Source organism: Callospermophilus lateralis, unplaced genomic scaffold (assembly GCF_048772815.1).
Source record: "Callospermophilus lateralis isolate mCalLat2 unplaced genomic scaffold, mCalLat2.hap1 Scaffold_94, whole genome shotgun sequence".
In the NCBI taxonomy this organism is placed as follows: Eukaryota; Metazoa; Chordata; class Mammalia; order Rodentia; family Sciuridae; genus Callospermophilus; species Callospermophilus lateralis.
In genome coordinates, this window is record NW_027517559.1 from 2,783,363 (window position 1) to 2,808,943 (window position 25,581).

A 25,581-nucleotide genomic window follows, 5' to 3' on the forward strand; every position below is an offset into this window, starting at 1 on the left:
ATTTCTGGAGTCTGAGGAAGGAGGATCACAAGCTCAAAGCCAGCCTCAGCAACAGCGAGGTGCTAAGCAACTCAGTATGAGTTCATCTCTAATAAAATACAAAATACAGCTGGGAATGTGGCTTAGTGGTAAAGCGTCCCTGAGTTCAATCCGCACTACAAAAAAGTAAATAAATTCAACAAAATACTAGCAAACCTAATTTAACAGCATGTGTAAGGCTCATACACCATAATGTGATGAGTTTATTCTTAGGATGCAAGAATTCTTCAGCCTATGAATATCAATAATTGTGATGTAGTACATTAACAGAATGAAGCATACAAATCAAGATTATTGCAATAAATAAAAAAGTGGCATTTGACAAAATTATTTTATCATGAAAAAGAAACCAAAAAATTAAGTATATAAGGGATCTAATAATAAACCCATAACTAATATCATCTTCATTTACTATCATTAAAATATTATAACACATTAAAGTTAACATGGCCCAGTGGTACTTGGGAAGGGCAATCAGTTGATCTCTCCTGGAGATCAGCAGACCCCTCCTAGGAGTATCTCCTTCCACTTGTCAGATGGGTACGAGATGTGTCATCCTGTCCCCTGACGACCCCCATCTCTCCTGAGATGCTCAGTTGAGTCTTGTTTCTGCCTGGGCGGAAATTTCCCTGTTGGAAACTAGGATGCATCTGGTTGGGTCTTTGCCCTGTGCCTGTTGCTCTTTAGTCTTCCTGCCAGTTGCTCTCCACTCCTCTGATTCTTTATCATTCCCACGCTTTCATGTAAGTCTGATGTCCCCTCCTTAAGGGCTTAAGGGCTTGGTCAGAAACAAGAAGTGTTGGGAGGGGTGAGAAGAAAAACACAGCGGTGACCTGCTGAGAGGACCAAGGAGGACCTTCAGACGCTCACCCAGTTCTGACATTGCTTTGAAGAAAGAGGAGTCTGTGACTCAGGAGCGCTGCCCCTATTCACAGCCATCCACTTGCACACCAGCGTGTGGCCCTCCTGGACATGGGAGGAGCTAGGGTGTTAGTCATCCCCGGGCAGCAGAGTTTTACAGAGCAAAGCAGTGAACCTCAAAGTTCTAAAGCTAGTTCTGCTCCAATCCACATCCTTGGTGACCGAAAGGACCCTTTTCAGCAGAGAATAATCATGAAACCAGGAAGAGCTGTCTATCTTTGGTCACCACCGTGTCCCCAGAGAGCAGTGCCCATGACCCCCAGGAGGAACCCACACATGTATATAATGAATGGAGGAATGAACTTGGACCCTTGGGTGGCCCGATATTCTCTCCTCGCATCAGGACAAATACTCTCCTGTAAGGCTCTGGTTGTGTGGTGGCTTTCCTTATTATTACCCCTGGAAGCCAGGGGCATGCCTCCTTGATCTGTGTAGCTCCAGAGCCCAGCACAGGTCCCAACCCCTAGCAGGTGGTCATAAAGGATCTGTTAAGTGAGGAGTCGGGGAGGGGATCAGCCATCTGGTGCGTCGTTTACCAGGTCATCTGCCATACTGATCCGACTCCGGGAGTCTCGCTCTTTGCCAGGTCCTCTGGGTCCCCCAGAGGCCGTGACCGTAGATGAGATCACAGACACCACTGCCCAGCTGTCCTGGAGACCCGGGCCTGACAACCACAGCAGCATCACCATGTATGTCATCCAAGTCAGGACTCCATTCTCCGTGGGATAGCAGGCAGTCAGGTACCATGCTGGGTGCTGGGTGCTGGGTGCTGGTGTCTCTCGGGGACTTCCACAGCATAGCGAGACGGACAGACAGCCAACTGGGGTAGGAACCAAGGGTCAACTGCAAATGATGCAGTGTGGCCCGGTCTCCCAGACCTCGGCCCGCTGTGGCCGTCTGTGACTTACTAGTTTTCTCTATAACAACTCATGTTTTGTTGGGGTTTGGGGTTTTGTTTTGTTTTGTTGTTTTTTGCTTCTCTTAAGCAATAGTATCTGTGAAGTGATAGGTCTGTTACTGGTTTCTTTTCTTTGCTCCTTAACGAATTTAAAACTGGTTATTAAAAAAAAAATTGCATGCATCTGTGTATTCCTTAAAAATCATCGTTGTACCACTGTGGTAGGTTGGGAAGCCGTGGGTTATGCCAACCTTATTTCTATTTATTTATTTATTTTTGGTACTGGGAATTCAACCCCAGGGCACTTAACCATTAAGCCACATCCCTCACCATTTTCTATATTTTTATTTATTTATTTACTCATTCATTCATCCATTCATTCATTCATTTTTGTGTGTGTGTGTGTGTGTGTTTGTGTGTGGTGCTGGGAATTGAACTCCAGTGCGCTGAACCATTAAGCCACATCACTGGCCTTTTTTGATGGGGAGGGAGTTTTACTGGGGATTGAAATCAGCAGTGCTCAACCACCAAGCCCCCTCCCCAGCCATATTTTGTATTTTACTTAGAGTCAGGGTCCCACGGAGTTGCTAAGTGCCTCACTGTTGCGGAGGCTGGCTTTGAACTCACGATCCTCCTGCCTCAGCCTCCCAAGCCGCTGGTGTTACAGGTGTGCACCACTCTGCCCAACCCCTGGCCCTATTTTTTTTTCCATTTTATTTTGAGACAGGGTCTCACTGAGTTGCTTAGGGCCTCAGTAATATGCCAGGCTTTAATCCAGTCTTAGTAAAGCTTCTGCATAACTTTCCAGAAAGCAGTCTCTAGGAGCCTTTTGAACTGTTGCCTCTCAGTTTAGATGGATAGATTTGGGGATGAAGAGGTGTGAAATATTTAAAATCGTCCTACAAATTTTAGCATAATTTTTTTCCCAGATTATACTTAGTGGCAGTAATATTTTCACCTTCTTTTCTTTTTTAAATAATTTTTTATAATTTTCTATAGTTATGATATACTACTCCCTATATTTCTTAAATTTTCATAATCATTTTGCTTTGGGGTCCTAATTCTTACACCTCTGTCAGTATTTCATTTTTAAATTTAGGTTCATTTGAGCAGAAGGTTGGATGAACGGGTAATTCCTGCAAGAAAGTTACACATTTCTATAGTCCCCGAGTGCTGCCTGTGTGGCCTCCACGTTTTAATGTAGTGGGACCCAATTTTATGCAATTTATATAAACTGTTGATGTGAACAACCCCTACTTTCTTATTTTTTTTTCATTTTAGCTTAATTGAATCTCATAAACAGGTTTCCGTGGTAACACTGAGTTTCTGTTGAGTCCCGGGAGTGTTTTAGAAGCATCTGGAAGGTAGGCAGTGACTTCCAGCCTTGACTGCTATCTCTCTACAGCTTCTGCTAAATGGGCACAGTAAGAATTCTATAAGAACAGACACAACAGTTTTACCTGACCCATTGGATAGCTGTCAGAAGGAAAGCTTGCCTATATAGTCCATGCAGGAAAACCTGTTAGGTGATCCTAAGAATAGTCCCGGTCAGGTAGCTTCAAGCTTGGAGGACTTTGCATTTTTATGAGGTCATCTGCTGGCATCTGATTTGAGTGTGTTAGTTGAACAGAGCTCGGGGGTTACTCTCTGTAATAGCAATTTATACAGCCACCATCAAACCACCTACCAGGCCCTGAATGAGGTGATGGATGGATGACAGACGGATGGATAGATGGACATTCCTATCCTCCCAACATGGGATCTGCATTGGTTTATTTGTTTTCTGGGAATCCTGCAAAACCACCTCATCTTGTGATATCTTGCAGTCCCAGAACTCATTGATGTGAAGACATTCACTGCGACAGTGGTGGGCTTGAACCCATGGGTCGAATACGAATTCCGTACCATCGCAGCCAACATGATTGGCATTGGGGAGCCCAGCCGGCCCTCGGAGAAGCGGAGGACGGAAGAGGCCCGTGAGTAGCCCCTCTGGGATTGACCTCATCTGTTCCAGCAGCAGCTGCTCCTTGGAGGGGCTTTCAATTCTTCACTACTCCTCCCGCCAGAGGAGTCTGTGTATTAGCACGCTCTTCCCCTGAAACGATTTTAAAAGATCAGAAATCAGGGCAGCAGGAGGTGAGCTGGGCAGGCAGTGAGTTGTGATCACCAGTTGGGTCCTCCACGTTGGGTTCACTGGTAGAGCAAGAAGTGCTTTCAAAATCCAACTCTTGCTGGGTGCAGTGGTGCCCGCCTGTCATCCCAGCAGTCTGGAAGGCTGAGGCAGGAGGATCGCAAGTTCAAGGCCAGCCTCAGCAAAAGCAAGGTGCTAAGCGACTCAATGAGGCCCTGTCTCTAAATAAAATACAAAATAGGGCTGGGGATGTGGCTCAGTGGCTGAGTGCCCCTGAGTTCAATCCCTCATCCCCACCCCCCAAAAAAAGTCATTCTTCATGGGTTCAGAGGTCACCAAGATCCTAATGGGATTATTAAAAATAAATCCCCAAACCCACATTTGAAATGACATCCTCTCACAGAGATCACTGATGGCAAAGGAAAAAAATGTCTCCAGAAAGTTCCTCTAGAATTTTCCTGGGGTCTAAACCATCCCAGGAGCTAAGACTTAGAACATCTGGAGACAGTTTGAGCAGAGGGAGAGAACACCTCTTCATCTGGGCCGGACTTCTCTCCTGTGAAGTGGTGCACCCACATCGGTGGTCTTTGTAGAGATAAGCTGAATGGTTTCTGAAGGACTAGCACTAGCAATGTTCCTAAGCAAATAAGAAATCTGACCCTACTCTCAGGGAAGAGAAACAAACAAACAAACAAAATACATCTAAATCTAGGTCCTTGACTTTAACCAGGACACACCCCCCACTGTCCAGTTACATACCCCAGCCTGACCTTTTGGACAGTTCTGCCTGAAGTCTTGCAGTCACGTCATGATAGCCCAGCTAACCCGAGGCTTCCTTTGCCCCCCTGCAAAATTATACTTGAATTAATTCCACTCAGCGATCCTGGGGAGGAAACCAGCCCGATTTCCCTCTCTTTTTCAGAGAAAAGTGGGGATCAAAGACGTTAAGACAGTGAGCCAGGGGTCACCCTCTGCTCACCGCTTCCTCCAGCACCCAGCTCAAAGCTCACCTTCTTCTGAGAAGCCATTAGCCCGCCCCGTCCAGCAACCTGCTGCTGCAGAACACCTCAGCTCCTCTTCATTCTGTCTCTGCTGAACTGTGCCGTGGATTGGCTCTATAAACGATCCCCCAACGCCCTTGCCCTCCACCTGGATTGTAAGCTCTGCCTGAGCAGAGAGGGTCCCCTGTTCCCTTTGTGTTATCACCACGTGGCTAATAAACACCTCACCAAGCTTGGAAACGCACGCACCTCTGGAACCCTGGAACCTCCCTGGAACCCCTGGATCTCTGGGGATCCAGCTGAGCCACGGGTCAGACATGCCCCCTTGCTGAATGGGAAACAGGTAACTGAGAGCTACGAGAGCCACATACACTTCACCTCCTTGAAGGTGTGTGTATCCAAGTATTGGCTGGCAGTGAGCCACCAGGAAGCCACCAGGCTTCCCCAGCAGTCATCTGCCATCGCTTGTGTGACATGACTTGCTCTGTGTCTCCTATGCAGTTCCTGAAGTCACCCCGGCCAACGTCAGCGGTGGTGGAGGAAGCAAATCTGAACTGGTTATAACTTGGGAGGTAAATGACACCACAGGGCATTGGTCTGGGCCATTGTATTCTTTCAGACGTAGCTGGGAAGCCTTCCCCCCTGTCTTGAGCCGCTAAAATCCATTCAAGTACCAGCGCTTCCTTTCCCCTAGCTAATGGGTAGCAGGAAATGAAGGTGCTAGCCCATCCATGGTGCAGGCAAGTTTTTTTTTCATTTGATTCATCTCAGGAAAAAAGAATCAGGAAAGAGAAGCCAACACAAGTTATTAAAAGAGAGAGAGAGAGAGAGAGAGAGAGAGAGAGAGAGAGAGAGAAATTAAAGAAAAAGGTTCAGAGAAAACCAGGGTTTTCTTTTCTTCCTGAATTGCTACATGGTCAATTGATTTAAAGCATCTGCCGGCCAGAGATTTAGCTCAGCACCAGCAGACTCGCCTGGCAATTGGTTTTGCTGCTGGATTAGGAGGCATTTAAAAAAAAAAAAAAAAAAACAACCTGGAGGAAGGTTAGTCACCAATTTATTAAAAAAATTGATTTTGAGAGAGAAGGATAGGCGCTTTCAGAAAAGGGTCCTTTAATGTTTTTGAAAGATTCTAGTCTGTGGCTGTAAAAATGAAATAATTTTCTCTCCTCCGAGCCCCAGCAGTGGAAGCAATCCCTCACCCCCCCACCCTGGAGCTGAGCTCTTCTCCTCTGAGCAGGAAGGTCCTGCCTGAGAGGCCAAGATGGTCTAGGTCCCTTGGCCCAGTGAAGACACTTTGGCACTAGAGGGAGATGCTGGGGGAGGGGGCGTGGCATTTCCCCCAACTATCTCCTTTCAAGGTCATTTCCAACGTTTTCAGAGTTGGGAGTGACCCTCGGAGCCCAAGGGTCCCCTGCAGATTGTCACTGAGTGCTTTAAGCCTGCTGTCAATCTTCAACCTCCTGAATATGTTAGGTAGATTACTGGCCCACCCTAAATTTAAAAAAAAAAAGCAAAAAAAAAACTTGTTATAATCGTAAGAAGCAGAGAAGGGAAGAAGGTAGACAATCGGGTTTGGGTGTTGGCTTTCAAATCAAACTGCTGGGATTTCTGATGGCCACCACCTCCTCTCGTTCCCAGATGGTGCCCGAGGAGTTGCAGAACGGCAGAGGCTTTGGCTGCGTGGTAGCCTTCCGGCCCCATGGGAAGATGATCTGGATGCTCACGGTGCTGGCCTCCGCCGACGCCTCCAGATACGTGTTCACGAACGAGAGCGTGCGCCCCTTCTCTCCCTTCGAGGTTAAAGTGGATGTCTTCAACAACAAGGGAGAAGGACCCTTCAGCCCCACCACCCTAGTGTATTCTGCAGAAGAAGGTACGCTGTGTGTTTCCTGGACAAAGCTGATGTTTCTTCAACGCTCAAGTTTCTAGGGAGGCCGGACTGTCAGTTTAGGACATACGGAACACGTGGATCAAAGGTGCATCTGGATTTGAGAAAAGTATTGTGTGAAAAAAAATGTGGTTCGTGCCAGGCACAGTGGCTCATGCCTGTCATCCCAGCGGCTCGGGAGGCTGAGGCAGGAGGATCTCAAGTTTAAAGCCAGCCTCAGCAACTCACAAAGACCCTACGCCACTCAGGGAGACCCTGTCTCTACGTAAAATACAAAATAGGACTGGGGATGGGGCTCAGTGGTCAAGCACCCCTGTGTTCAATCCCTGGTATCATTTTTTTTAAATGTGGCTCATTATCAAAAGATGTATATAAAAATACTGCATATAAAACCATGTCCATGGCTATCCATTATTGTCGCAGAGGGCCCAGATTCCAACTGTCACTTAAGATCTCATCTCTCTTTGAATCTACGTACCTATCTACGTCATTGCTTTTTTAAATTATATTTTTATCTCCTTAAGCAAATAGCAAAGTAGAAACATGCATTTCCTGACACCACTTCTGTTTTTATAATCTGTGCTGGGTACTTCTCTTTTTTTTTTTTTTTTTATTTTTGGTACCAGAGATTGAACCCAGGGGTGCATAACTGCTGAGCCACACCTCCAGCCCTGTTTTGTATTTTATGTAGAGACAGGGTCTCACTGAGTTGCTAAGGGCCTCACTAGGTTGCTGAGGCTGGCTTTGAACTCGCCATCCTCCTGCCTCAGCCTCCCAAGCTGCTGGGATGACAGGCGTGCACCACCACCTCCAGCTTCTCTTTGCTGTTTTGCTGTTCAGAATGGGCCCATATTGAAACATGTGGAAGTTGAGCTATTTACTTTGGACTCAGTGAAGATGCGGTCAAGTCTTTCCCCCCAGAGAGAAACCATTCCTTAAGTTCTGAAGCCCTCTGTCACCTCTCCTTGGCCTCTGTCACCTGTCCTTCGCTTCCGCCTGCCTCAGCCCTCCCAGGCTTCTGTGCATTCTCTGTGCCCTGACCACATCCTTTGAATTTACCCAGATGCCGCAACACATCCCCTGTCCTGCCCACCTCGTGAATTCATATTGGCCCTTTAAGCCTCCACTTGAACAACCAAGGCCTCTCTGATTCCCCAGGACAGGCCAGGGCAGGAATAACTCCATTTTCTCCCAGTTCATTTCTAGTGGTCATATTTATAGTATTCGAATGTTCCTCTATTCTAATTCACACCCCACTCTATTGCAGATTTTGAATATTTTGGTGGCAGGTACTCACCTGTGTTTCTTGGGGATGGGTCCTTTGTTTTTCCCCTGTGTGCCGGACATTTAGTAAATGCTGAACTCATGAATGCATCAATAGAATCTTTGATTATCCCGGGCAGATGGAGGTCTCCTTGTTCAACATGGCCTCGAGGGTGGAGTGCATTCTGGTGGGGGTACACAAGATGACTGTAAATGACATCGCACGAACTTTTCAAAGAATCAAAGAGGCACGTTGATTTCAGCTGCATTAGAAAAAATATAGAGCCATCCCGTCAAATGCAAGACATCATGAGTGTTATTGCTGCCAACAAGGCTAAGCTTGATTTTTCTTTCAAAAAGACCATCAAAAGGAAAGATTCATATACAAACAGTACACAGGCTGAAACTCTGCCAAATAAAATAAAATAAAATAACTGAAATTTGGGAAACAGTTGGTCCAGCCTGTCCTTTTAGCTGAGAATGCAAATGACTTGGATAAACCGTGGCTAAATCTTGTCCAAGAGCATGGAGATCCACAGCATGAAGCTAAACTAGTGTCCGTTCAGCTCTCTGGAATCTTAGTGAAGGCAGGTTACTGTCTTTTTTTTTTCCTTTTCTCTCATGTTCTCATAATCCAGTGACTAGAATTACTACTGATGACAAGTGTTCATTAAGCAAGTTCCAACCAAGCACGATGGTGCCCTCCTGGCATCCCAGTGGCTCAGGAGGCCGAGGCAGGAGGATCACAAGTTGATAGCCAGCCTCAGCCATTTAGCAAGGCCCTAAGCAACTTAGTGAGTCCCTGTCTCAAAATTTAAAAAAATAAAATAAAATGGGCTGGGGATGTGGCTCAGTGGATAAGCGTTCCTGGGTTCAATCCCTGGTACCAAAAAAGAAAAATAAAAGAAAAAAAAGTCCCACCTTGAAGGAATTGCTGGCTTTGAAAAACCTTGAACTAAACTAGTTCTGGGTTCCTTCCATACCACTCACCTCCAAACTGAAAACCCAAAGGCTTTGGAGTGGTCTCCTCCCGCTACACGTCAGTCATTGCCTCTCTACAGAATGAGGCTTTGCCTGGCATCCTTAAGGACCTTTCTAGAACCACGGATTCTTTGCACCTTATAATGAACATTGTCTGTAGAAGTTTGTGCTCATGCAGCTGATTGATTCATAAGAACTTGAATTCCTTTCTCGGCAGAACCCACCAAACCACCGGCCAGTATCTTTGCCAGGAGTCTTTCTGTGACTGATATTGAAGTTTTCTGGGCCTCCCCCCTGGAGAAGAATAGAGGACGGATCGAAGGTTATGAGGTAGGCAAGCACGTGTGCCCAGGGTCTGTACCCCTCAGTGGGTGTCAAGGACACACTGGGACGGGAGCTGCCCTTCATTCCCATTCATAGCTGTCTGTTTTAGGGACCCGGCGTCTGACTCAGAATTAATGAAACTAAATGTTCAGACCATCCTTGGTCCCTGGTATACTCTAGGGGGGTGTTTCAGGATATATGCAATTTTAAGCATTTATGAGCTCAGGTCTGATTTACCTAGCATCACCTGAGCTCAAAGCAAAGACGGAGAACAACCAACAGTGCTTCTCAGTAAGAAGTCAAAAACAGGGGCTGGGGATGTAGCCCTGTGATGGAGCGCTTGCCTAGCACGGGTGAGGCCCTGGGTTCGATCCTCAGCACCACATAAAGATGAAACAAATAAAATAAAGACACTGTGTCCCTCTACTACTACGCAAAAAACAAAATATACATATATTTTTAAAAAGCCAAAGACCAAAAAAAGAAGGCTTTCTTAATTTTATGGGTCACTTCTCAGAACATTCAAATCTCTTTGTTCTGAAATCTTTGCTCATTAAATTGGTCATAGAAAATTAACTCCGTCATTTAAAAAAAAAAAAGATTACCTGATAACATTGGAAATGTCCCCTGTGGGTCGAATTTCCAGCATCTTTCTATCTTCTCAGGTGAAATACTGGAGACACGACGACAAAGAGGAAAACGCTAGAAAAATTCGCACAGTGGGCAATCAGACATCGACCAAAATCACCAATTTAAAAGGCAGCGCCCTGTATCACTTGGCTGTCAAGGCGTATAATTCGGCTGGGACAGGTCCCTCCAGCGCCATGGTCAACGTCACCACCAGAAAGCCATGTAATAACAAACTCGCTCAGAAATACTGGGGGGATTCATCAGACATATGCGCCAGGTTCCTTCCCTGTCCCCACTTCATGGTGATCATTTGCATACTAATTGGTATCAGGATGTGGTTTCAGACTCACCTTAGCATCTCACTGAACCCTTGAGGGCATCATGCCAAACTCATTGCTCCCGAGGACAGGAAGATAAATGTTTTTTCTCCTCCCTGGAAAGGGCTGCTGCTGCTTTTAGCTCTAAATGTTAGGCGGCCAGCTGAATCTTTTTTCCATTTGCAACGCGGTATCTCAGTCAGATTTCAGTGACCTTGAAGACACAGATTAGTGCAATCGTCCATTAAATGGCCTGCACTCTTGAGTTCCAGTAAGGAGAGATTCCTCGGAATCCATGGAGATTTAATAACCTGTGACTTCGTGTATCTTCATTTTTTTTTTTTTTTTTACAGCACCCAGCCAACCTCCCGGAAACATCATATGGAATTCATCGGACTCCAAAATTATCCTGAATTGGGATCAAGTGAAGGCCCTGGATAATGAGTTGGAAGTCAAAGGATACAAAGTGGGTAATTTCTTTTTTTGCAAAGGCGCCTAATCTTAATGTGAAGTGGGGACAGTGTCCTTCCCTGCATCAGATGATGCACATTCTCCCTTTACCTGAGGATGCTTTCCGAGCCCCTTAGGAATCCCTGCCCCAGAGTGGTGTGGGCCAATTTGTATAAATGTCCCCGAATGATTTTTCAGAATTTAGATAATCACCCCTGTTAGTCAGTTTTCCATTACTATAACAAACACCTGAGACAATCCGCCGATGAAGAGAAAAAGGTTGATTTGGGCTCAAAGTTCCAGAGGTTTTTATTCTATAGATAGTTAACCCTGTTGCTTTGGGGCCTGAACCGAGGCAGACATCATGGTCGAGCAATCTGCTCATATCACGGCCACTGAGAAGCAGAGAGAGAGAGGAGGAGATGAGGGTCCCCGGTCCCCTTAAGGGAACATCCCCAGTGACATAAAACCTTCCTGTAAGTCCTACCTCTTAAAATTTGCACCACCCCCCTCTAGTTCCACAGGCCGGGGAACACACCTTTGGGATATACTTACCCAAGCCACAGTGTCACCTAACCTTTAGGCTCAGGCAGCATCAATCAGACATGGTTAAGGACTCGGTGGATAAAGGACCCTGAAGGCACACTTGATCAGCATTTGGTTTGGTTCCCCTCTCAGCTGGACTGGTCAATCAGACACAGTAACATCCCAGCATAACTAATGGCCGATCGCTTCGGCTCTGCCTGTAGTTAGGAAGCTTCATATATTTAGGAAAACAAGTGGGAGGTTTTTTTTTTTTTTTTTTTTTTTTTTTTAGAAAAATCATTTAGAGAAAAAAGAAGACAATGGATGTAGTCTTATTTCCACAATCGAAAGAAGTCTTGACCAGGCGTCCATCAAAAGCTTCCTATGGTCTCTGGATAAGCCTCCCCTAAACCAGTGGCTAAAACACCTACTGTGTGTAGTTTCCATGATTCTGAAATCTGGTCTGGGTGTCCATAGGCACCCCCGGCCCCCCAGGCCTGGATGGACTAAGATGCCTCTTGACACATTTCCACCTGCTTTGATGGAATGGAAGAGCCGGAATCTGGCCAGGGATCGCTGTCCTGTGAGGCCTCTCCCTGTGGACGGCTTGGGTTTCCACAGAGTATGGCGATATCAGGTTTCCAGCTTCAAGGAGAAAGAAAGCAAAGCTTCCAGGCCTTTTAAAATCTAAGAATGAAAATAGCCACTGAATGGAGATTCCTCAGAAAACTTGGAATGGAACCACCATTGGACCCAGCTATCCCACTCCTCAGTTTATACCCAAAGGACTTAAAATCAGCATACTACAGAGGCACAGCCACATCAGTGTTTACAGCAGCTCAATTCACAATAGCCAAGCTATGGAACCAACCTAGATGCCCTTCAACAGATGCATGGATAAAGAAAATGTGGTATAGATTCACAATGGAATATTACTCAGCCTTAAAGAAGAATGAAATCATGGTATTGGCCAACAAGTGGATGGAGCTGGAGACTATCACGCTAAGCGAAATAAGCCAATCCTCAAAATACCAAAGGCCAAATGCTTTCTCTGATATGCAGATGCTAATTCACAATAAGGGGTCTGGGGGTGGTGCTAGGAAAGTACAGAATTACTTTGGATTGGAGAGAAGGGGAGGATAGTAGAATGAATCAGATCCTCTGTGCATACATGACTACACATCTGGTGTGACTCTATATCATGAACAACCAGAAGAATGAGAAGTTATCCTCCATTTAATGATGTGGCCAAGTGTATCCTCCTGTCTGTCATGTACAACTAATTAGAACAAATAAAAAAATTGGCCATCCTCAGATTCAGAGGCAGGGGAGCTAGACTCTAGCTTTTGATGTAAGGCCTAGAATGTCCCATGCAGAAGGGAAGAGGTTGGTAGCAACCCTATTGATAGACCAGAGAATGCACCAGGAAGACCGTGTCCAGCAGTCAGGTTCAGAACATCCCTAAGGAATGAAGGAAGGAATTGAGCATATTTAATCTGGGTTAAAAAAAAAATATCAAAACGCTCTGGAAGTATGATGCCCACTTCCTGTATGGGAAGGGCTATTGCCAGGAATGACAAACATATTTGTCCTGCAAAGTTCCAAGGAACTTTAAAACGACAGCCAATGAATGAGAATTCCATGGAGATAAAGGGTGGCTCCATTCTCCTTGCTGATGGACAGAGCTCTTCAGAAGGGGACTTAGTTCCAAGAGAGGTGGAGCATTTTTCTCTGTCACTGGAAATGAACCTCAGCTGGATTACAGCACAGTGAGATGTTAGGAAAGGAAATAAGTAGGGTATATAGATTCCATCGCATATTCCACTTCCTTTCTAGCCCGGGAAAGTCATGACTAAGTGACGTGCAAAAGAGCTTTCGGGAAACCCTCGTCATCTGGGCTCCGCGTGGGCAATGCTTTTGACCTCTCGTGGCTTCACATGAATCCCGCCAGAGAAAAAGTGGTTCTTTTAGCAATTCTGCATGTCAACATTCAATGAACCATTCCATGGTTTTCATTATAAAAGGAAGATTATAAAACCAAAGCCTATGTTTATTTTTTTTCCCCCAAGGAGGCACACTTGGAAGTCAGAAATTTTCTGGGGTCCTGCAAAATAGCCTGTCATCTATGACTCAGTAAACGAAAGAATTGCCAAGACCTTCCCCCTGCACCATCTAAAAGGCAGAAGCAGGCTGGGTGGGAATCCACAGCCAACCTAGAGAGTGTGTCTTGCTATCAGAACGTGCCAGCTGCAGACCACTTCCTGCCTGTGTTGACTTCAGGAAAAAGGAAACACAGCTCCCCAGAGACTGCAGGCTTTAGGAAGGTGGTAGGGGGAAAAAATATAAAATGGATCATTCTAGATTACAGTTTTAAAATGTGGACTCCTCCTCTAACTTTGTCCTGTAATTTGGCTCTCTCTTGGCTGTGTGACTTTAGGACGATCGCTTGAGCTCTCTGGGGCTACATGGACCTTTGGTGTTAAAAGGAGAAGTTTCTAGTATCTTTGTTGTCCTCTGACCCTGTCTCTCCCTGTGACTGTTCCCCCAGACATCCTTAAGCAGGGGCTCATTTTTCAGCTCTGAGCTTGGAAGCCTTCCCTGCTGGCCAGAGCTAGGGGTTTTGTGGGAGATGGGGGTTTTTGTTGTTTGGAGAGGTACTGGGGATTGAACCCAGGGGCACTTTACCACTGAGCCACCTCCCTAGTCCATTTTATTTTATTTTTTTATTTTGAGACAGGATCTCACTAAATCATCGAGAGCCTAGCTAAGATACCGGGGCTGTCTTTGAACTTGAGATCCTCCTCTCTCAGCCTCCCAGGTTGCTGGGAATCACAGGCATGTGCCGGGGCTTCAGCCAGAGCTCTCTGTACCAGACTTTTGGAAGTCCTTACTATCCTCTTGTAATTAGCTGGTGGCTTGTGAATCCCCTGACTGTGGGCTTCCGGAGGACAATGTCTGAATTCTTATCTGTGTTTTTCCCACCAAGGAGTACACTCACGGGGATCATGAGAGCGCTCTCGTTTCCTAACTCTGGTTTCTGTGATGACCAGAGAGACAGTGGGGTTGGGTTAGGCTGGAGGATGAATGAGGAAAAGCGTAGCTTTATATAAAAAAAAAGAAAGAAAGACTCAAATGTGCAACTCTGGAACCCTGACCAGGCTAGCTGGGAGTATGACCTTGTCCTTGATCATCACAGGAAAGGAAAGGAGGCACAGTTGATTTAACCCAAACAAGAGGGGAGAATGAAAAATAATAACAGAAGTAAATTCTCCCTCCTGGCCTCAGTGATACCCATTAGAACCGGTGGGAAAAGGAGTGTCAAAGGCAGACAGCCACCAGGGTCCCCAGGAATTGCACAAGTCCCGTGTCCCAGGCTCATTTTCCAGCAGGTGCTTGAAGTGAAAGAAGAATTCCAGGCAACGAGGCAAAAACATTCGCTCGACCGACGAGTGATCAGCAAGCCCTCATGTGGCAGATGTAAAAACTCGAGCCCACTGAGCTAAGTGACTTGGAGTGCCCTCGGGTTTGGCCAGGGAGAGGATCAGTATGCACGCCGCCGAGTCCGCTTCAGTGAACTGGCCATGAGAGATGATAGGACGGCTTTAGAGAGAAAAATTGAGTCACGGTCATGATTTAGTTGGCACCACTTGGTACACCTGCTCCCTCTCAGAGACTCTCCCCTGAGCTCTGTAACACCTCTTTGAGAAGGCCCTTCTTGAATTGATGACCCCAGCCGACCCTTGAATGCACACCTAGGAGATTTCTTTGGGCAGCATCACTTTGTGTAGGGCGTGGGGGAGGTTGGGGGGGGGTAAAACAGGCCAAGACAGACCAAGGGGCGTTTGACCTCCCAAAAATGATCTGTTGGGCTTTGCGTAGGATGGAGAGAAATTATTTTCATGTTTATAGAAACAGAATGAGGAAAACCAGAGAGCTTGGGACGGTTTCCTATCTCAATCACCAACCACATCCTATAAACTAGCTACGGGGCTTAGACATTCTGCTTTTCTTCCAAATATGGTTTTGTATTCGTTCACGGTATTTTCTGGGTTCCAGAAAACATAAAGGTTGGGAAGTTGGTGTTGAAGGAAGTGGGGCGGACGCATGGAGGTCTAGTGGGAAATGCTACGGAAACCTCAGACAGAGGGCAGAGGAAAGACGGAGGTCACAAGGACAGGTCAGAGGGACAGAGAGACACATCCTGAGCCCTTGATCTCCAAGCACCACCCCCCTCTTCTTTTTAAGCTGGGACAAGAGAAACCAGAGTGTTTGACCTCCCTCAGATGTATCCCAAGGAATCTCACTGTCACTGAGTCTCACGATCACTGTACTGACTAGTCCACGTACGTGTGAACGCGCGTGTGTGGGGGTGAGATGATATCTCAGGAAACCCACCCTGAGATCATTTTTAGAGATGGCTTTATAGGTTGAATAAATCATGGGTCAGATTGAAGCGGGAAGAGTTGATCTTTGATAGAGAATTTGACTCATTAAAAATGGCTATTGTAGGGCTGGGGTTGTGGCTCAGTTAGCAAAGCACGGGACTGGCACCTGCGAGGCCCTGGGTTTGATCCTTGGCACCACATAACAATAAAATAAAGGCATTGTGTTCATCAAATAGAAAAAAAAAAATTTAAAAAAATAAAATGCCTATGGTAGGGCCAGGGGGTGTGACTCAGGGGTACAGTACTTGCCTGCCAAGTGCGAGGGCCTGGGCTTCATCCACAGCACCTCCCCAAAAGTGAGGCTGAAACCTGGGCCTGTTGGAAAGTAATTCTAATCCACTTAGACCACTGACCGGGAATGTCTTGTTTTGTTTTGTTTTTAATTTTAGGGAAAGTTTTATTCACATTCATTTATTCTCCTTCCCAGCCATGAATTTGGAAAATAAGATAATCTCTTTTCTAGTTTCCCTTCCTCCAGGAGTACCTCTGGAAGAGTGTTATAAAGTTTAATAAAGATTTGTTGTTTAAAATGTGACTAGAGTGAAACTGACAGCTATTTATGATTATTATGGTATTATCCATATGACTTAATCATAAATAAATGACACTTGTGGTGTTTTGCCAGTTGCTTTCATATAGTATTAAATAATTTGAAATTAGTTTGGGGAATTGGAATTTTTCTTACATTCTGAATCAAAAAGCCCTAAATTAATTTTGAATTCATAATCTAAGTTCATGATCTTATTTTTTTGATGGTTATTCTGATGGAATAGATATAGGAACACAAACAGGAATGGTGTCCTTGATGAAAGAGAGATTAATGTCCTTATGGAACAAAAGGTCACCCTTATGTAGAAAGCACTTAGTAAGTGCTTTGTACTATATGGGTCTATAAAAGAAGTGTTAGATATGATCCTTGAGTATCAGGAGATCATTTATCCAGTGTGTGTCTTACCTCTCTCTTAAAGCCAATAATAAGATACAATCAGATTCCTTTGGTCCAGTCTCTTCCCAGGTCATATACCACACCCTGTCATTCAGTCCCATTGTCTCATGATTAGTCTTAGGGGAAGCTCAAAGGATCTGGTCAAAGGCATGGTCAGTGTTGGGAGAGGAATTCCATTTTTCATATTTAGAGAGCAAATGTTGGAAACATCTAAAATTAGTTAATCTCCTTGGAGGCCTTAGAGTACATTATCTAGGAGCTGAAGCTGTCCTGGACATTAGACTTTTCCATGCACTGACTGTCATACGTGCCGTCATGTTGCAGCTATAGATGTGCCGCATTTTCATTCAATGTTTCCTTCCAGCTTTCCACGAGGTTGTTACCACATATTGCCGGCAGATGCCAGCGATAGCTTAGGAATATGTCCCAAACAACTAAATGCAGCTTAAAATATCATCTTTGGTGAACAAGGGCTGCACTAGCCACTATTAACTCAAGAGAAAGATAATTCTTATGGAACACAAATAGATTTTCAAATGAGATGACTGCCTCGATAATTAGCATACAGTGGATAAAAAGGTTCTGGAGCCTGGCACAGTAGTGCATGCCTACAGTCCCAGCTACTCAGGAGGCTGAGGCAGGAGGATGGCTTGAGCCCAGGAGTTCAAGGCTGGCCTGGGCAACACTGTGAGACCCTGTCTGTGTCCCAGGAGTAATGACCTCAGATTCTGGAATACGGGATGGAATCCTGACTGTTTCATCTTCTCGTGGTGCAACTTCAAATAAATCCCTGAATCTAGCTGTTTCCATTTCAGCATCTGCAAAATGAGAATAGTGCTAGCAAGGACACAGGGTTGTTGTGAGGGTTAAAAGAGTCAACACATGTAAAGTGCTGTGAGCAGTGCTTGGCAGTAGTAAAGTAGAAGTGTAGCTCTTATTATTGGGTATAACTTAGCCTCTCTCCATATTCAATCATTAGTATTTCTTTATTCCAACTTTGATTTTATAGGAAGACTTCAATGAGAATGTTCCTGCCTGGCTTGTCTTACATCCAGCCGGGAGTTAGTAGTCCTTGTGGAAAGGAACCCTTCATTCAGTTTTTGGAACAAGCCCTTTTAGGCTTGTTTTAGCAATGAGCTCCAATGACCCTAGCTAGAGTGTGTTCTGTACAGTTTCCACATTAATCAAAGAGAAGCCTGTGGTTTGCTTCTTAAAATTCCTGAACCCAAAGTGCTCTTTTGGCCTTTTCCTGCACCATTGGAGAAAGACCAGAGAGTTGTTGCATTGAGTGTTCTTGTCTTGAACTGATTTTACGACATCTTCTTTGATCAGTGTGGAAACCAGTACAGGAAGACACTCTCAGGTTTTCTTCAGTCAGAGGCAGGTATCATCTGCTCTTCTCATAGCTAGCGTCAGGTCCTCCTACCTTGTTGAAGCTGCAAGTGTGGTCACGTGCGTTTCTTACTGCCCACTGCAGACCTCTCGTTGTTTTAAGATATATTTTTAGTTGTAGATGGGCACTGTTTTAGCCAGCTTTTTCACCTCTGTGACCAGAACCAACTGTGGAGGAGGAAAGTTTATTGGAGGGCTCATGGTTTCAGAGGTCATAGTCCATAGAAGGCCGACTCCATTCCTTGGAGCTCCAGGGGAGGCAGCATCATGGCAGGAGAGTGTGACTGAGGGCAGCAGCTCACATCGTGATCAGAAAGCAAAGAGAGAGACTCCACTGTCCAGATACAAAATATATACCCCTTAGCCATGTGCCTGGTGTACCCCTTCCTCCAGCCACACCCACCTGCCCCAGTTACCACTCAGTTAATCCCATTAGGCATTCATTCACTTATTAGGTTAAAGCCATTTCCCAGTCATTTCTCCTCCAAACCTTCTTGCATTGTCTCACATGTGAGCTTTTGGAGGACACCACATCTAAACCATAACAGATGATACCTTTATTTCATTTATTTTTATGTGGTGATGAGGAAGGAACCCAGTGCCTCACATGTTCTATCACTTGTGTTCTGTCACTGAGCTATAACTGCAGCCCCCAGACCTCTTATTTTTGGAGCTGTTTTCTGAAAGAACTTGTGTCCTTATTCACAGACTGAAGCAAAATCCAATCAAGGTTTTCAAACAAATATTAAATGGCTTCACGCAATCAACTTAAGCATTCTTTTCTTTTGCTTACCTCTCTTTCTGTTATAGTTGATAATTAAATTTTCCCAGTTCATGCAATGAAAGGTGAGGTAGCACTTTGACCACTGTAGGGTGGTCAAAACCTGAATTTGGGGGCAGAAATGTCAGTTTGAAGGATGAAGCCAGTCAGTTGGACTGATTTCAGATTTTCAGGATGACCCAGTCCTGCCTTGTGTGTTTCTAGTTCCTTATTTGTGTGTTGCTGATCATGTTCCTTTTTTGTTTGGTTTTCAGGTGGAGTTGGCATGAACTTAAAAGCAGCAGATACTGTTATTTTTTTTGACAGTGATTTTAATCCTCAAAATGACTTTGAGGCAGCTGCCAGAGCTCACCAAATTGGCCAGAACAAGTGAGTGAGTTAGACATTGGCACCTTTCTGCTCTGTTGGCTTGCAGCTGTGCATTGGGGAGAAAGGTTGACAGGGTAGTCCTGACAACAGTGCCACGTTGGAGTTGAGAGACCACTGGGTTTGAACCCCGTTGTGCTGCTGGCTTGTAGAGTCATGTTGGGGGATCAGTGGTCAAATGATCAGTTCAGACTCACTTTGTTGAACAGTTAAATTACAAAATGATTAGAAAAAAACTTAGAATTTATTTAGTTCATGTTTCTCACGTTAGATCCTAATTCAGTTTAAAAATGAAGTTAAAGCCAGTGGGTGCACATGCCTGTAATCATTATCAGCATGGGAGACTCCAGCTGGAAGATCAAGTTTAAAGCCAACCTTGCAACTTACCTAAACCCTGTCTCAAAACTTTTTTTTAAGGCTAGGATATAACTTCATGGTAAAGCTCCCCTGGGTTGGGTTCCCAGTACCACAAAGAGGAAACAAAGTTGTGTTCAGCTACCCTTTGACGTGAGGTAACATGCCTGCCAGGGGTTATCCTGGCTACAGATGTAGGCCCAATAGTGGTCACTTCATCTTCCTTCCTCTTACTCTTTTGGGGAAAAGTTCAGGAAGAAGTTGAGGCCAGATTTCTCTAACAAATGCTCAGGTCCCAATGAGCAGTGTCCTTTTCATTGTTCCCTGAGTGTGGCATTTGGTTCTGCTTCCTTTTAGGTGTATCTTCCTGGCATGCTTTTTTCCCCAGCTTTGCAGACTCATAACACTGCTCTCATTTGACTCCCGTACAGGGCTGTGAAAGTGATCCGGCTGATTGGCCGAGACACTGTGGAAGAAATAGTTTATAGGAAAGCAGCCTCCAAACTGCAGCTCACCAACACGATCATAGAAAGAGGCCATTTTACTCTGGGAGCCCAGAAACCTTTGGCTGATACTGACCTCCAGGTAAAATGTGTTCTTTTTAGAGTCTCGTGATTTATAACCAGCACTCTCTGTGGATGAGAATGCAAATAAAAAGGACCAGCATTAACCACCCATTGTTGCAAATTACACATTTTTTCATTGGCCTAATTCTCACCCTCTCAGTACCTAACTACATGCAAGGTGCCATACTAGCTAAAACTGAGGGTGGCATTTAAGGGCAGAGAAAATAGAATAAAGAGAATGAGCTTTGAACCATCTAACTTGGATTGAAATTCACATCTTATCCCTTATTGGATGTATGACTTTGAGCATGTAACTGAACATCATGGATTAATCTCTTCATGGCTTCTAAAGATGAGTGTGCCACGAGTTACCTCAGAGAGAATTTGTTTTAAGTTCTTTTTTTTTCTTCCTTTTTTTTTAATCAGTGATGATTAGTTCCATACCTCCTCCTTAATCCCAGACCCTTTGAGTAGTGACTTACAGTACTCATTCCATACTCAGAGATGAGTGAACAAGATTAGGAATTCAAAATTATGCCATAGGATATAGGGGTGAAAGCACTAGAGTTAATTTGCTTGAAGAAGGAAAAATTAGATGGGAGTTAAATGTTGGCTTAGAATATCCTAGAGAGCTCTTTTTCCTCATGAGCAGAAATTGAATAAAAAAGAAAAGAAAATTCAACCCAAGATGTCTTTTCCATGAGTCTTGGGAAATTGCATAGTTTTGAAAAAAAAATTGGATTGATTTTTACAATTTTTTAAAAAATGGAAATGGAAAGAATAAGATTGTGCCCATAAAAGCCAATTGTTTCCAAACCCCGTTGTATTGTTTGGCCTGAATAATTTATCCTCCTATATGGAAGTAGGGAACCATGACAGACTGAAAATACAATAGCCAATCAAAATACAAGTTGTCTTCTAGAATAGCTTTACCATTTTGGAGATATTTGCTGAGACTCAATCTCATCCCTCTTGCCAGTATGACAAAGGCAGACTACAGAAAACAACAACAACAACAACAATAAGAATTCAGTTTCTATATTAAATCACCACTGTTCAAGGAACTGGTTAATTGACTGATAACTCTGGAGATCTGTTACATGGATCCCTAAAGAAAGATATAAAGTGCCGAAGCCTTGCCAGGAATTTTCTATCTTTTTTTGGAAGAAAGCTAGAGACATGATGTGAATTTGAACTTGTGAAAAACCTCCTACCTACAGGCAAGAGGAAGAAACTGAGGAAATTTAAAACATCATCTTGGCCTTCAGTTCGTTTTTATGTGCTGTCATGTAAAAAAGTATTAATTAAAATACTTATAGTTTTTGTCATTTATTAGCATTTTATTTTTTTAATTTTTTTTTCAACTTTAGAAAACATGAATTTATTACTTCAGAAAGACAGAACATGTTCTATATTTTAAAAAGATATATGAAAGAATATTCAAATATCAAGAATGTGCTTTTTAAAATTAAACATTTAAATCCCAAAATAGAGTGGTAAGAAATCAGAAGTCAGTGACATTTCTTAGACAAAATGAAAATGAAAACCAAATGGACAGGGCCCCTGAAAAGGCACCTGCCGTTCTTCTTGCCTGCAAGGGGACACTGTGACATAGGCCAGGCAGGGAGAGTGGTGGTCCAGAGCAAGGCCCAGACAGAGCGCTGGATGGGCATTGCTTGTAAAATGGCTGCTGTGGGTCAGGACACCAACAACCAATTGCCATCTGCATTAATAGTCATTAGGAAAATATCACTCACAACCATTTTTCTACCTCTATTATGTGACTATATTCCATTCCCCATGAGTGAGGTCACCGGCATGTGTCATTCTGAGCTTACTTCTGTCTCTTATTCCAGAGGCCCCTGGTACTGTTTGAGCTCCAGGACTGGAAGCTCTCTTACCATAGGAGCTTTTTTTGTTATTTTTTTTAATTCAGTATATGTGACAGCAGAATGCATTTTGATTCATTGTACACTACTGCAACACAACTTTTCATTTACCTGATTGGACACCATGTAGCATTGCACCCTATGTTACTCATCCATGTACCTGGGGGAATAATGTCCATCTCATTCCACCATCTATCCTGCTCCTATGCGCCCTCCCTTCTCTTCCCTCCTCTTTGGTGAAAATTTCTTCATTTCTCACGTTCTCCCCATTTTGGATCAGCATCCAGTTCTCAGAGAGAATATTCTGCCTTTGGGTTTATGGGATTGGCTTACTTCACTTAGCATGATAGTCTACAACTCCATCCATTAACCTGCAAATGCCATCATTATATAATCTTTTTTTTGTGTATTGATATTTATTTTTTTTATTTTTATTTTTTTAAATTAATTTTTATTGTAGGTTGTTCAAAACATTACATAGTTCTTGATATATCATATTTCACACATTGATTCAAGTGGGATATGAACTCCCATTTTTACCCCGTATACAGATTGCAGAATCACATCAGTTGCACAACCATTAATTTACATATTGCCAATCTGGTGTCTGTTGTATTCTGTTGCCTTTCCTATCCTCTACTATCCCCCCTCCCCCCTCCCCTCCCCTCTTCTCTCTTTACCCCCTCTACTGTAATTCATTTCTCCCCCTTATATTTTTCCTCCTTTCCCCTCACTTCCTCTTGTATGTAATTTTGTATACCCCTGAGGGTCTTCTTCCATTTACATGCAATTAAATGAAAATACTTATAGTTTTTGTCATTTATTAGCATTTTAAAAAAGCAATTATATTTTCAAACATCTGATACATTTTACATGTAACATATCAGCATTTGGGTTTTTAAAATGGAAAAGATATAAGGCATCGCCTTTCTCCTGAAACGTGTAGACAGGGATTTAATAATACTGTCAGTCATAGCCTAAAAATGTAGATACCAACAGAGCAAAGACTTTCAGTGACTACATTTACTATCTTTCAAGGGACACACATCTTTACTGTTTACAGGTAAGGATCACAGAAATAATCTGGAATTCAAGGACTACAGATTCTTATTATCAGCACCTTGACTTTTTAAAGATTTGCTCATCTTGTATATGCTAAAGTATTTAGTACAACTGTGGAAGTGAGAGCCACCTGTGCGAATGAACTTAAACAAGAGCCATGCCCACTGCTCCTCTCTTTCTTCTGTATCCACTCTTTTTTTTTTCTCCTGCTTTTTTCATTTTAGATCCTTTGGTCAGTGCTCATTAAAATGTGTTTACAATGTTCATGAGAAATCATAAAAAAGCAAAAATGGGGGAGAGTATAAAGGGGGAAATAAAGAAGAAGAAAAGAAACCAGCAATGGGTTAACAGAGAAGGATAGCAGAAATATATCCAGGGAATAATGACAGAAAGGCTTTTGATCTCAACATTTTCATGCTAAAATAATTTCACCTAAGGAATGATTTAATCTTTTTAAGTTTCTAAAGTAGAATATTATAGTAAATATTTGATTGTAAAAATGCCATCATTGCTTTATAGGAGATGAAAAAGGGTTTTCCTCCATGTTTATTGCAGCACAATTTCACAATAGCCAAGTTGTAGAGTCAGCCCAGCTGCCTGTCAACAGATGAATGAAGAAAATAGAGCATATATAGGCAATAGAGTTGTATTCATTCATAAAGAAAAGTGAAACTATGGCATTTGCAGGAGAATGGCAGGCACTGGAGACCATAAGTCAGACTCAGGGAATAGTTGTTGTATGTTTTGTTTCTCATGTAAAAGCTAGAAGAAAACAACAACAAAACCAACAAAAATGGAGTCCATCAAATCAAAAGGGGACTAATAAGATAGAGGAAAATATTGAAGGGATGAAGGAAGGAGGGTAGGGGAAGAATCAATGGGTGAAATTGATAAAAATTTATGTTTTAATGTATGCACTTATATGCCACAGTAAAACCCATCATTCTGTATAATAAATATGTACCAATTAAAAAAATTCTGTATCTTATATAAATTATGCAGGGATATTATTAATACATGTGGATCTGGATTAATAGTTCTATTATTATATAGGCTGTTCCAATAATATTGGGTAATCTTCTCTTCAAATAAATTTTAATATTAATTGAACTATATGAAAGATCAGTATTATGAATTTTCTAGAATATATTCAGTACAATCACTGAAGTAGAAATAAATTCATGAAAATAGAAAAAAATGAAAAATGAATTTGTTTTATTTTTCTTGCAAAATAAAACAAATTTTCCAATAAACATTTTTTAATTTGACATAAAAATGCAAAGAATGGCAGTAGAAGTTTGATATCATGACTACTTAAAATAAAGGAAACAAATAAGAAAGAAAACTCGTTGAGTGTTCAGCTTATAATAAAAATCTTTGGAAATGCCATTATCCTCCAACACAAACTTTTTGAGATGTTTTGACTATCAGCAAGTAAAGAGGCAGAACTAGGCTTGATTACATCATTCCACTGGAACAGAAGTTGTCTTGACTAGAAATTGTCATAGAAATTTGTCATTTATATTTAGAAATATAAATAACTTGTCTGGTAAGACCAAGCATAGTTTTCCAAATTTTCATGAAATATACAGAGCGGTGGTTTATTAATTTGTTTATGCTTTTTAAGTCAGTGTTTGTCATATTAATAAAAATTCTTTTTAGGTTATGTTGTTCTATGTCTTTAGTTCTAATGCAGTTTTTTTCTGCTTACTCAAGTTTAGACATCCATTTTCTACAGAATTATTACATTTCAGTCTGTTCTTTATTTCCATCAAATTATATCTCCTTACTAAGTCACTACTAAAATAAACAAAATTGAATAAATGAATTGTCATTGACCTTGATTCTCTTAATATCAATTTAATAAATTAAATAGATTAACTTATTTCTTATAGGAACACAGCCTGTTTTCCCAAGACTGTAGAAGTTTTGGCCAGGCTGGCCTTGACTGTCATCATGCCTACCAAGTCAAAGTTAAATGAGTGGTCTCAATTAAAATATAATTAAGTTTATAGGCATTCCAGCTTTGTAGATCACTTTATAACCTTTTTTTTGACACCTGTGATTGAAAGAAAACTTTTCCCCTTGTAGTTGTCTTCAGAAATAGAATGACATGTGTGCATCTGATAGGCTTGCCTTTCATGAATGAGCTGGGTACTAGGGGAGTCAATATCAGTTCAATTTTAGCTCAGCCAGGTGACAGCTGTGTGACACTGGGACAGTGAATGTTCCTGTGATGGGTTTTTAATGTGTCAATGTTGGTAGGTTAAACTACAAACTTTAGTCACTAGATCATACTAATCTATGTGGAACTGAGAAGTGATTGTTAGAGAACATTACCAGTCAACTTTAACTTAGTCAGAAGGGATTAGATTATGGTAGGACAGGTAAGCACTTTACAAAGGACTT

At 42.9% G+C, this 25,581-nt stretch overlaps 1 protein-coding gene across 1 annotated transcript in view; it reads left to right on the forward strand.

Moving 5' to 3' along the window:
- Positions 1 to 1,812: 1,812 nt before the first annotated feature.
- The window catches only part of LOC143641285 (contactin-4-like), a 146,701-nt gene continuing 122,932 nt past the window's right edge, over positions 1,813 to 25,581 (forward strand). Inside the window, exons 1-9 of the mRNA XM_077108562.1 lie at positions 1,813 to 1,855; positions 3,685 to 3,834; positions 5,492 to 5,562; positions 6,632 to 6,866; positions 9,343 to 9,455; positions 10,115 to 10,301; positions 10,750 to 10,866; positions 19,190 to 19,304; positions 20,087 to 20,240. Of these exons, the coding sequence (XP_076964677.1) occupies positions 1,813 to 1,855; positions 3,685 to 3,834; positions 5,492 to 5,562; positions 6,632 to 6,866; positions 9,343 to 9,455; positions 10,115 to 10,301; positions 10,750 to 10,866; positions 19,190 to 19,304; positions 20,087 to 20,240 (1,185 nt within the window). The remainder of the gene's footprint in view (positions 1,856 to 3,684; positions 3,835 to 5,491; positions 5,563 to 6,631; positions 6,867 to 9,342; positions 9,456 to 10,114; positions 10,302 to 10,749; positions 10,867 to 19,189; positions 19,305 to 20,086; positions 20,241 to 25,581) is intronic.